The following is a 13,059-nucleotide window of genomic DNA, read 5'->3' on the forward strand; positions in this document are numbered from 1 at the left end:
TTTCAGTAAAGCCAACATCACTTCATCAAAGAAACAAAACCCCCCAAATTCCCAAACCTCTTGTGTAACAGAGTTCCAAGCCTCAGCTCCCAATTTTTTTTTTTTTTTTTTAGAGAAATATGTAATGTATCTAAATTTTGGTACCAGAAAAAAATTGGGTCCCCTTGAAATTTCACTGTAATAGGATTTGACTTGTGAGCCTTTTTTTTTTTTTTTTCTTGTAACTTTGACAAAGTGGCCTTTTCTTCTCCAGGTGGCCATCTGGCCCTTTTCTGTGTGGTATGTGCGCAGGGCACGAATGCAGGGCAGGAATCCCCTCATGTCTAAGGTGCGGCTCCTTGAAGGTGGGCCCCTGGGAGAGTGGAGGGGGGAGGGTACCCCTTCCCCCCTCCCCCTCCCTCCCCCTTCCCCCTCCCCTCTCTCCCTCACCTCCCTCCGTCCTCCGCAATACAGGCGAACTGTGTTTTACTGGAGGGAAACCTTGGTTTCTAAAGTGAATTTGAGGCGTGCCCTCCAAATGACTTCCCTGCGTTTCTTTGAGGCTTTGGGGGTTGTCAGCTTGCCCCCGCCGTGTCCACTGTATCCGTGACTGCTGTCTGTGGAGCATTCTGTGCTCTGGGCAAGGCTCCTAGCTGCGATTTTTCAGTAAAAACGCTTCTTCCCCTGCCTGAGACGGAGCCTCCAGCCAGCAGCCGGTTTCCAGGCGGCGGGCCTGGAGAATAGGATCTTTGTGGGGAGCGGGCGGCGGAGCCCGAGCCTTGGACCCGGGCCTCCCGCAGGGAGCGGTCAAGTTCTGCTTTCGGAGCTTGCGCCCCACCCGTTTCACTGCCCCTGGGCAGGGTAACAGGGGCAAAGCTAAACAAACCCAAGAAGCAGAAAGAGGGCGTTTTCCCTCGTTCTTTTCCTAAGTTGCAAAGCTTTTCCATTTTAATGTCGCCTGCCACATTTTAGAAAATTATGGTGCAGCAGAGACGAATAGCTTGTCGGCAATGACTGATAATGCGTCGTGTGTTATTACTATCACCTCTGCTGGGAGCGTTTACCCGGAATCCACGGAATCCTCCTCTCCATGGACAGAGCCCGGGGGGAGCGGGGTGGGGGGGAGCCCCACAGAATCCTGCACTTGGTGTGTAGTGCCCGTGGGCATTTTTCCAGCAGGAGGCTTTCATTAGATTCTCAAAAGGGTCTACATATCAAAAAAAAGGTGAGGAACTACTGACCAAGTCCAAAGTCTACTCCATCACTTCCCCTCACCTTCCAACACACACACACACACACACAGTTTTACAGACGAGAAGACAGAATCCAGAAGAGGTGGGGTGACAACCAGTGAGGTGTAGGGCTGAGACTAGAACTCCTGTCCCAACTCTGATCCAGCACAAAAGATGTTGGGCCCACATCAGGGGGACAAAATTGCTTTAGAACCTGCTCTATGAGCCCAGCAGTCATACGACATACTTCAGATAACTCATGTTGCACCTCAGGACAGTCCTCTCTTTATAAGATGACCTTTAATCATATTCTGTCCACCCCTTGCCCAGCCCAGGCTTTGCTCACAGTAGCTGCTCACTCTGTTGAGTGATTGAACCCCCGTGCTGAGCAGCACGAGGAAGACAGCTTCATGTCTTTATACAACCAGTTACTGGAGCTCAAGAATTACGAATCCTTCATTTTCCTCCTACTTTACTCCCCTTCCTCACCCCCACGACCCTGGTTCTTGGGACAATTGTTAGCAGAAGGAGGCAGCCCAGACTTTAAACCACTCTTTCCTTGCAAGCTCCCTTGACAGCTAGTTAAGGACCTGCAAACACAAGTGTAAATGCTTCAGAGCCAGGGTAACTTCTTATAAAGTTAGTAATTTATGTAAGGTTAACAACTTCTCTTAATTTATCTGATTTGTAAGTTTGGATATGTGTTTTAGACATTGGATAGCATTTATTTATAATTGTTGGGGAGGCCTGGGCTCTAATTCAGATTTGTTTACTGCTTGACTGGGATATTATACAATAATAATAGGTGGAAAGAAGAGAAAATTGGTGAGTACATATGATCTGTGATCTGTGCTGGGCTCAGAGGGGGGTAGGTAAAAATGTTTACATCTGGGTCACAGAATTTATAAGGCCTAATGACAAAAACTTTAAGTTGTCAATGAAAGGAACATCAAAGGAAAGTAAAAAAAAAATGTCCAATTAAGAAATACTTATTTGAAGAGCTGTAGTTTGTCAGGGAAGTGAAAGATCAGTTCAAGCTGTGTCTGTCTAGGATGACTTTGTAAAAGAAATAGATTTATTTTGTTTTAGGTAGATTCCTGATAGAAGAGGAAAATGAAAGCATATTCTAGGAAGAACAGTGGGGGGAGCCAGTGTACAAGTAGAGAATGCCCACATTTTGTTTTAATTTTGATAGGGTTTTGTTTTTTTAAAAAGCTTTTTAAAAAATTGATTGCTCTGCCAGTGAAGCGTTAGGTGCATTACATGCATTATTTAATTTAATCATCACAACAGGAAGCTGGTAGTATTGTTATCCTCACTTTACAGTTGGAGCAAACTGGAGTTTCGAAAACTGAAGGGTCTTCTTCAGGTTTGCACAGCTAGGAGCCAGGATTCAAATCCAGTCATCTGGCTCCAAAGCTGTATTGCTCCAGTGTCCAATATGGACACTGTTAGGGCTGGAATGAAAATGTCATGTATTAGAATAAAGGGAGTGACTTCCCTGGTGGTCCAGTGGTTAAAACTTCACCTTCCAATGCAGGCGGTGTGGGTTCATTCCCTGGTTGGGGAGCTAAGATCCCACATGCCTCATGGCCAAAAAAACAAAACATAAAACAGAAGCAGTATTGTAACAAATTCCATAAAGACTTGAAAAATGGTCCACATCAGGGGGGAGGAACCAAGAGGGCGGAGTAGATGGACGTGCTCTCACTCCCTCTTCCGAGAACACCAGAATCACAACTAGCTGCGGGACAATCATTGACAGGAAGACACTGGAACTCACCAAAAAAGATACCTCACATCCAAAGACAAAGGAGAAGCCACAATGAGATGGTAGGAGGGGCGCAATCACAGTAAAATCAAATCCCATAACTGCTGGGTGGGTGACCCACAGACTGGCGAACACTTATACCACAGAAGTCCACCCACTGGAGTGAAGGTTCTTGAAATCATATCAAGCATCTTTTCTGACCACAACGCTGTGAGATTAGAAATGAATTACAGGGAAAAAAAAACGTAAAAAATGCAAACACATGGAGGCTAAACAATACGTTACTAAATAACCAAGAGATGACTGAAGAAATCAAAGAGGAAATCAAAAAATACCTAGAGACAAATGACAAAACCTATGAAAACACGATGATCTAAAACCTATGAGATGCAGCAAAAGCAGTTCTAAGAGGGAAGTTTATAGCAATACAAGCCTACCTAAAGAAACAAGAAAAATCTCAAGTAAACAATCTAACCTTACACCTAAAGGAACTAGAGAAAGAAGAACAAACAAAACCCAAAGTTAGCAGAAGGAAAGAAATCATAACGATCAGAGCAGAAATAAATGAAATAGAAACAAAGAAAACAATAGCACAGATCAATAAAACTAAAAGCTGGTTTTTTGAGAAGATAAAAAAAATTGATAAACCATTAGCCAGACTCATCCAGAAAAAGAGGGAGAGGACTCAAATCAATAAAATTAGAAATGAAAAAGGAGAAGTTACAACACACAACACAGAAATACAAAGCATCCTAAGAGACTACTACAAGCAACTCTATGCCAATAAAATGGACAACGTGGAAGAAATGGACAAATTCTTAGAAAGGTATAACCTTCCAAGACTGAACCAGGAAGAAACAGAAAATATGAACAGACCAATCACAAGTAATGAAATTGAAACTGTGATTAAAAATCTTCCAACAAACAAAAGTCCAGGACCAGATGGCTTCACAGGTGAATTTTATCAAACATTTAGAGAAGAGCTAACACCCATCCTTCTCAAACTCTTCCAAAAAATTGCAGAGGAAGGAACACTCCCAAACTCATTCTATGAGTCCACCATCACCCTGATACCAAAACCAGACAAAAATACTACAAAAAAAGAAAATTACAGACCAATATCACTGATGAATATCTATGCAAAAATCCTCAACAAAATACTAGCAAACAGAATCCAACCACACATTAAAAGGATCATACACCACGATCAAGTGGGATTTATCCCAGGGATGCAAGGATTCTTCCATATACACAAATCAATCAATGTGATACACCATATTAACAAATTGAAGAATAAAAACCATATGATCATCTCAATAGATGCAGAAAAAGCTTTTGACAAAATTCAACACCCATTTATGATAAAAACTCTCCAGAAAGTGGGCATAGAGGGAACCTACCTCAACATAATGAAGGCCATATATGACAAACCCACAGCAAACATCATTCTCAATGGTGAAAAACTGAAAACACTTCCTCTAAGATGAGGAATGAGACAAGGATGTCCACTCTCACCACTGTTATTCAACATAGTTCTGGAAGTCCTAGCCACGGCAATCTGAGAAGAAAAAGAAATAAAAGGAATACAAATTGGAAAAGAAGAAGTAAAACTGTCACTGTTTGCAGATTGCATGATACTATACATAGAGAATCCTAAAAATGCCACCAGAAAACTACTAGAGCTAATCAATGAATTTGGTAAAGTTGCAGGATACAAAATTAATGCACAGAAATCTCTTGCATTCTTATACACTAATGATGAAAAATCTGAAAGAGAAATTATGGAAAGACTCCCATTTACCACTGCAACAAAAGAATAAAATACCTAGGAATAAACCTACCTAGGGAGACAAAAGATCTGTATGCAGAAAACTATAAGACACTGATGAAAGAAATTAAAGATGATTCCAACAGATGGAGAGATAGAGCATGTTCTTGGATTGGAAGAATCAATATTGTTAAAATGACTATACTACCCAAAGCAATCTACAGATTCAATGCAATCCCTATCAAATTACCAATGGCATTTTTTATGGAACTAGAACAAAAAAATCTTAAAATTTGTATGGAGACACAAAAGACCCCAAATAGCCAAAGCAGTCTTGAGGGAAAAAAATGGAGCTGGAGGAATCAGACTCCCTGACTTCAGACTATACTACAAAGCTACAGTAATCAAGACAATATGGTACTGGCACAAATACAGAAACATAGATGGAACAAGATAGAAAGCCCAGAGATAAACCCATGCACCTATGGTCAACCAATCTATGACAAAGGAGGCAAGGATATACAATGGAGAAAAGACAGTCTCTTCAATAAGTGGTGCTGAGAAAACTGGACAGCTACATGTAAAAGAATGAAATTAGAAGACTCCCTAACACCATACACAAAAATAAACTCAAAATGGATTAAAGACCTAAATGTAAGACCGGACACTATAAAACTCTTAGAGGAAAACATAGGAAGAACACTCTTTGACATAAATCACAGCAAGATCTTTTTTGATCCACCTCCTAGAGTAATGGAAATAAAAACAAAAATAAACAAATGGGACCTAATGAAACTTCAAAGCTTTTGCACAGCCCAGGAAACCATAAACAAGACAAAAAGACAACCCTCAGAATGGGAGAAAATATTTGCAAACGAATCAATGGACAAAGGATTAATCTCCAAAATATATAAACAGCTCATGCAGCTCAATATTAAAGAAACAAACAACCCAATCCAAAAATGGGCAGAAGACCTAAATAGACATTTCTCCAAAGAAGACATACAGATGACCAAGAAGCACATGAAAAGCTGCTCAACCTCACTAATTATTAGAGAAATGCATATCAAAACTACAATGAGGTATCACCTCACACCAGTTAGAATGGGCATTATCAGAAAATCTACAAATAACAAATGCTGGAGAGGGTGTGGAGAAAAGGGGACCCTCTTGCACTGTTGGTGGGAATGTAAACTGATACAGCCACCATGGAGAACAGTATGGAGGTTCCTTAAAAAACTAAAAATAGAATTACCATATGATCCAGCAATCCCACTACTGGGCATATACCCAGAGAAAACCATAATTCAAAAAGACACATGCACCCCAATGTTCATTGCAGCACTATTTACAATAGCCAGGTCATGGAAGCAACCTAAATGCCCATCGACAGACGAATGGATAAAGAAGATGTGGTACATATATACAGTGGAATATTACTCAGCCATAAAAAGGAACAAAATTGAGTCATTTGTTGAGACGTGGATGCATCTAAAGACTGTCATACAGAGTGAAGTAAGTCAGAAAGAGAAAAACAAATATCGTATATTAACGCGTGTATGTGGAACCTAGAAAAATGGTGCAGATGAACCGGTTTGCAGGACAGAAGTTGAGACACAGATGTAGAGAACAGACATATGGACACCAAGGGGGGAAAACTGTGGTGGGGTGGGGATGGTGGTGTGCTGAATTGGGCGATTGGGATTGACATGTATACACTGATGTGTATAAAATTGATGACTAATAAGAACCTGCAGTATAAAAAAACAAACAAACAAAAAACTAATACTAAACTTTCTTTGGGTTATTTGTATGGAAATATGTTAATATAAATGTTACAGGCATTACATGAAATTTCTAAAAATCTTATATGTTCTGGTATAATGTTATAAGTCATAATTCTAGTTATTACTTTAAAATGTACATGTCAGAAATAACTAAATTTCCTTGTCAATTGCATTATTATGAACTTTCATCAAATCTTTAACCGTGGTCATTTTTAAGTCTTTTGTCATTTACAGACAGTTCTGGGTGTACTCTGATGCTTTTGCAAGTATGTTCTTATAAAAGGGTTTCATCTTCAAGGAATTCATGGAAAAGACTGACAAGTACAGGTTTCTGGTTACTGACTATACTGCTGAACTGAATGAATAAGCATTTTCAGAACTCTCATGGAAAACTGATGAACTCATAAAAGTGCTAACAAAAGATCAAGATGAAAAAAAAATTACATGGGACTGAGTGAACTGATGAGGATGATTATAATTTTTGTGACTTTCTGTTTGAGTTAAAAAAAAAAAATCCCACAAGGACTCAGAGGCAAAAAATATACAAATCAATTTTCACTGCAAAGTAAAGGAGCTGTTACAGTGGAGGATTACTGGACTGAATGTCAATATTATGACACAGTATGAGTGTGTTTTGTGTTTGGTAATTGCAATCACTGTTGCTTTTGTTGTGGTCGTCCATTTACAATGCTTGGTGTCAGTTTATTTATCTCTTGTAAAAATAAAATACAGTGTGTGTGTGTGTGTGAAAAAAAAAGGACCCAAGAACTAGGAGAAGGAAAAGGTTTATGATGCTTCTCTTTTTTAAGAAAAAAAAAATTTCTTTTGACTTATTAATAAACTATAGAGAAAATTGAAAAAAAATAAAGAAAAGTACAATAGGATCTTCACATTCTTAAGGAATATTAAACAATAAAAACAAAAATAAATCATAAAAAAAAAATGGTCCACATCAAAAAAAATTAAAAAAAAAAAAAGAATAAAGGGGGACAAGACTTCACAGGACGGTTGGGGCCAGGTTGAAGGATGTTAAATGCCAGGTCTTTAGTAATGGGGAGACAGACCTTGAAAAGGTTTCATAAAGGAAGTTGCATGCATCTTCACTGAGGAGATGAGGAACATTCATGTCATGAGATAGAGGTTTAACCTCGACAGGAAGTTTCTTCCAACTGGAGAGCCTGTGATGTGGCTTTGAACCCTTTGGCAGAACCACGCTCAAAGGGCAAGAAAATATTTCTGTTCTCATTGCTGATGCCCCGTGGAAGTGATACCAGGAGCCTCTCCATCTAACAAACCCCTGACACATTTCTACACTTCGAATGTGAAGACTGTGTGTTCATAATGGATGAGTGGATGGGCTGTCAGTGAGTCTGTCTTTTGTTTTTTAAAATCCAGTCTCTACTACATGTCAGCTTTAGAGGCTGACTTAAATGATGGAGCATTCTGCGGTAGAAAGTGCATGGGCTTTGGAACTGGCTAGCCTTGGGATGGAATATTAATTCAGTTAATGCAACTCCAACCTTAGGCAACGTACCTAACTAACCTGAGCCCCAGTTTTCTCATCTATACATGGAGATATGCCTACCTAATAGCAAAGCACTTAGCTCGTTTTCTGAAAATCTAATGTGTCACGCACTAAGTCCATCAGATGAGCCTACCACCTGATCCTATCAACATCTTCATTAATGATCAGCATCAACATCACGTTTTCATCCTGGTTAGAACTTCTCCAAGCCGTTGGGTTGTAAAGCTCGGATGCTTCTTTCCTAGGAGAAATAATGTGGGGAAAGTTCAGTCAATTTGCAATAAGAGGATCTGTGTTCAAGGCCAAGCTCAAACAGTAGGTGACTGAGACCTTGGACAGTGGGTTTAAAGCCAACTTCCCAGGACTGTTGTGAACATTGGTTGAGGGGAAAGCTGTGAAAGTATTATAAACCCATAAAGCTTGATGAAACTCTTAGGCAGAATGGTAAAATGCTATTATGCCATGTCTTTGAAAGAATTCAACTGACATTTCATAGCCCTTGAACTACTACACGAGTAGTCCTTTGCTAAAGTGTTTGTAGGCAGAAAGCCTCCCTCTTTGAGGCTCACTTTGCTCCTTTCTCTGGTCTTCGGCCTCCAAGACCATATGCCCCTCTCTCACTGGCATTAAAGATGGTCTGATTCTGGCCTGGTTCCTGCACAGGCAGTGGGAGCTTGACCTGTCTGCTGAGCCGCAGAGCCCATAGCTGCCAAGGAGACCCAGCTGGAGCTAAAGTGCTGGGCTGAGTCACAGCGTCTGGTTGGGACAAGTTGGGCGTATCTTTGGGACCCCAAAGACACACAAGTGTCTCTCTGGGACCTTCTCAATGCTCACCACTTTGCTGAGTTCCTCGGTGTGGGTGGTGGTTAAGCACAGTTTCTCCCTTCTTCTGAGGAGCTTCTTTTTCCAGAGGGAAGGTTGTCATAATGCACTTGGTAACAACCATGAGTTCTTCAGGACTCCCTGTCATTTAGGACTAAATTGTTTGGTGACATGATAATCACTACAAAATCCAAAGTAAGGAGAGGTCGGGGATGGTTAGCAGAGTTAGAGAAGGTTTATTCTTGCTTATCCAGGGGATGTTCATGAAAACATTCATTAGTGCTGCTCAAGAGAAAGAAAACGGTGTCAGCAGAGTAGCCCACCCTGGCCAACTTCCATGGGAAAGCACCGGCAATCAAAGAGAGCCTTGCCTCAGGATTCCAGAGGCGTAGATGGGCCAGCATAGCTGGCAAGGGCTGACACTGCAGCACAGGGACAGAATTGTGGCTTGGGAATGCAGGGATTGTGAGTTCAAGTCTTGCTTTTGCATTTTACATTGTGGCATTTATTTCTCTTCTTGTTTCCTTAATTTTGGTCTTGAAAGGAATTCCTTCAAATGCTTGCAGAATATTCACCCTCAGGTAACCAGTAAATTTGTCTTTGGGGAGCCGCTTAGGGAATCAGACCCTGGCTTCAGGTTATCAGAGAGTCAGGAAACCTGCATCCTAGTCTTAGCCTTGAAGCTGTTCCACTCCTTGCCATGCAAAGTCCGGTCCATGGGCCAGCAGCATTACCTGGGAGCTGATTAGTAATGCAGAATCTCAGGCCCACCTAGATTTGTGAATCAACGTCTATGCCTTAAGATCCCCAGGTGATTCATATGCACATAAAAGTTTGAAAAACACTGGTCTAGATGATCAGCTCAAGGAAGGCAGGGTTTTTTCTGTCTTCTTCTTTATTATTTTATATCCACAGGACCTATCTAAAGTTTAGCACATGATGGCTGCAAAATCCATGAATCTTTCTCTGACCTTGAGCATGTCCAAACTTCTAGGGACTTTGTAAACTTCCAGTGACTTTGTAAACTTCCAGGGACTTAATTGTAAAGTGGTGTAGGGAGAGAGGTGGTGAGTGGAGATGGGGTCAACCTTCAATGGTTGAAAAACTGACGTGAACATTAGAATCACAGGTGGTAGTGGTGGTTTTTGTATGGTTGTTTTTGACCTACTAAGTCAAAAGCTCTGAAGATGGGTCATAGGATTTGTATGTTTTAAAATTTCCCTTTATGTTCAATAATGTTTATTACAATAGCATATATAAAAACATCTTTAAATGTGCCTCAAGAGGAAGTGGATAAGTACAATGTAATACAATTCAGAAATTTAACTGAATGAAATAGAGCTACACATGTAAACATGAATAAGCCTAAAAAATTTTTTGCAAGAAGAAACTTGCAGAGGAGGTGTGAAGTATGGTGCTGTTTATTTAAAGTTAAAAAAGTCTGTATGTTTGTAATAGAAACATACTTATGTAGTAAAAGTGTAAAGTCCTAGATGGGAAAAATAAACACCAAGTTCAGGGTAGTAGTTAACTCTGAGAGGAAAGAAGGGGATTGGATAGGAGCTTCATGTTTTATTTTTTAAAAAGGAAAGAAAGAGTAAAGAAAAAAAGTTGCAGTAGCAATGTGGAAAAATAAGATTTTTTAAAAAAAGGAATCAATACATAATTATTCATGGTTCTATTCTAATTTTTCTGAATGCTTGAAATATTCCATTATAAAACAACTAAAACAAAATTCTTCTGGTGATTGTGATACAGACAGTTGGCATTTGGGAATTCTTGCCTTAGATGCTTCTAAGGACCTTTCAGTTCTAAATATGTTTGTATACAGAGAACCCTCTCCCAACCACCCTCTCTTGTTCTCATAGATGACCCATGCCTGTTAGGATGTGCCCTGTTATCTGCATTCTGTCCTGATGAGATGCAGCCATTTCTCATGTTTGTACTGTTGGTGAAACCCAGCGATCTAACTCTGCTTTAAGGACCTAGCCTACAAGGCCTCCTCTCTGTTGTCTGCTTCTCTCCTTTACAAAAGCAGAAGTTCTGCCCTACAACTATCCTAATATTAGAGCTCTAACCTTAGGGTCACCACCTGCCCCCCCTTCCCCAAGCTACATTCATTTTCATAACACCTTCACTGACACTTCAGTTCAATGGTAGGACTTAGTTGCCCTGCAAATCCCAAGAGTTTTCATTGTCTACCCCAAGTATCACCATTTGCAATCAGTTCTCTTATTGCTGTACCTGCTTTCCTAACTTCCTTTCTATACCAGAGGTGTCCCTAAAGTTTAATCAATAAGGGTGACACCTGTTGGTCTGTGACTCAGGGAACATTAAGAAGGTAGAAGTGGCTCTAACAGCTGGTATCAAGTGAAATTTTAAATTAAATTATATTATAATTATTTTTAATATACTCTACTGCAGTAGTTCTAAACCAAGGGTGATCTTCCCCTTACCCCCACCCCCCCACCCCCCACCGCCCTGGCCAAGGGACATTTGACAGTGGCTGGAGACATTTTTGGTTTTCACAACTAGGGGAGTGCTACTGGCATGTAGTAAGTAGAGGCCAGGAATGCTGCTAAACATCCTACAATGCACAGAACAACCCTGCCCCCCATAACAAAGAATCACCCATCTAAAATGTCAGTAGTGCTGAGGTTGAGAAACCCAGCTCTACAGACCCTCATATCGTGAACATCCCCCTATCAGTGAAGGAGAGTGGATGGGGCTACAGTCCTTTAGTGTGGGACCATGGAACGAGGGATATAGGACTCCCTGTGAATATATGTATACACCATTTCTGTATCATTGTCATGGCATGGCGGGGGGCTAGGGAGGTGGTGCTGTTGGAGATGGAAGATGAGAAGAGATTAAGGAAAAACTAGAAAGGGACAAAGTCCAGGTAGTTGGGAGAATAGAGGGAAGCTGCCTCTGATGCCTTTGAACTTGTCACTTGGCTATAAATAACACTTTCATGCTTCAAAAATACAAGATAGTTTATTTTAAAATATTCCCAATACAAAATGTGGATAGTTCCAGTGATGGCCCCGAGTGAGTCATGCCATCCTGTTTACACTTGCCTGCGATGTGATTTTTCCAGTTCCTCTGGTCAAGAGGTGGTGTCTATTTTCCCACCCCATGAATCTGGGCTGGCGTTGTCACTTGCCTTGACCTGAAGAATGTGGAGGGAGTGATGATGTGTGCCCTCTGAAGCCATGCAGCTTTGGTTTTCTCCCTCTGGGAACATCTCTACCATCCTATGAGGACTCCCAGCCTGCTAGAGCCTCTTTGAGAAAAAGGCCCAGGTGTCCAGTGTCTCAGCCCAGCCCCCACCAGCCTTCCAGCTCATTGTGCCTCTGTCAGTGAACCCAGGTGAAATCAGCACATCCACCCAGCCAACCCACAGAGTAGTGAGAGATAATAACTCTTGGCTGTTGTAAGCCACTACTCTTTGGAGTGGTTTGCTACACAGCAACAGATAACTGGACATTGTGTATAGGGGACTTCATCTGAAGCAGTGGATGATATTTTTGCTTTAGAACATGTGTGTAACTATCAGATCATGGTTAAGAGAAACTGAGTCCTTCCTCCTTTGTTTCTTGTAGCACTTCTCGGAGCTGCTGGATGAGTTTTCCCAGAACGTCTTGGGCCAGCTCCTGAACGACCCTTTCCTCTCAGAGAAGAGTGTGTCGATGGAGGTAGAGCCGTCCCCAACGTCCCCGGCGCCTCTCATTCAGGCCGAGCACAGCTACTCCCTGTGTGAGGAGCCTCGGGCCCAGTCACCGTTCGCCCACGTCACCGCCAGTGACAGCTTCAATGATGGTAAACCCAGAGCAGGGGCAGCAGCGGGGACCTTGGCACCTTTGGCTCTGACCTCCTTGAGGGTGTGGAGTGTGTGTTATCATTAGCGCCCCCTTCAGCCACATACCTGCTGTCTGTGGCCTTGTGCTTGGGCCATGGGGAAATGCAAAGAGGCACAGAATACCTCTCTCTACCTGAGACTGTGTGCTCTGGGAATTTGCTAGAGCTGAATGGTACTAATTGCTTTCTCTGACCCTGTGGACTGGGCAGCAAAGCATCCTTTTGCAAATCAGGTTGGCCTATCTGGTTGATAATTCCGGTACATCCATTGTTTCAGAGGTCATGCCATTTTTTTTTTCTGAGAAATCATTTTT

General features: G+C 41.5%; 1 protein-coding gene across 2 annotated transcripts in view; it reads left to right on the plus strand.

The window, feature by feature from the left end:
* The window catches only part of CREB3L2 (cAMP responsive element binding protein 3 like 2), a 124,718-nt gene that overhangs the window by 59,962 nt on the left and 51,697 nt on the right, over positions 1-13,059 (plus strand). For both annotated transcript variants that reach the window (XR_009504964.1, XM_059933286.1), the window contains exon 2: positions 12,490-12,706. Coding sequence is in view for 1 of the 2 variants with exons in the window: in XM_059933286.1 (XP_059789269.1) it covers positions 12,490-12,706 (217 nt within the window). In the remaining variant the exon portion in view is untranslated. The remainder of the gene's footprint in view (positions 1-12,489; positions 12,707-13,059) is intronic.

The sequence above is a fragment of the Balaenoptera ricei genome, chromosome 9 (genome assembly GCF_028023285.1).
Source record: "Balaenoptera ricei isolate mBalRic1 chromosome 9, mBalRic1.hap2, whole genome shotgun sequence".
In the NCBI taxonomy this organism is placed as follows: Eukaryota; Metazoa; Chordata; class Mammalia; order Artiodactyla; family Balaenopteridae; genus Balaenoptera; species Balaenoptera ricei.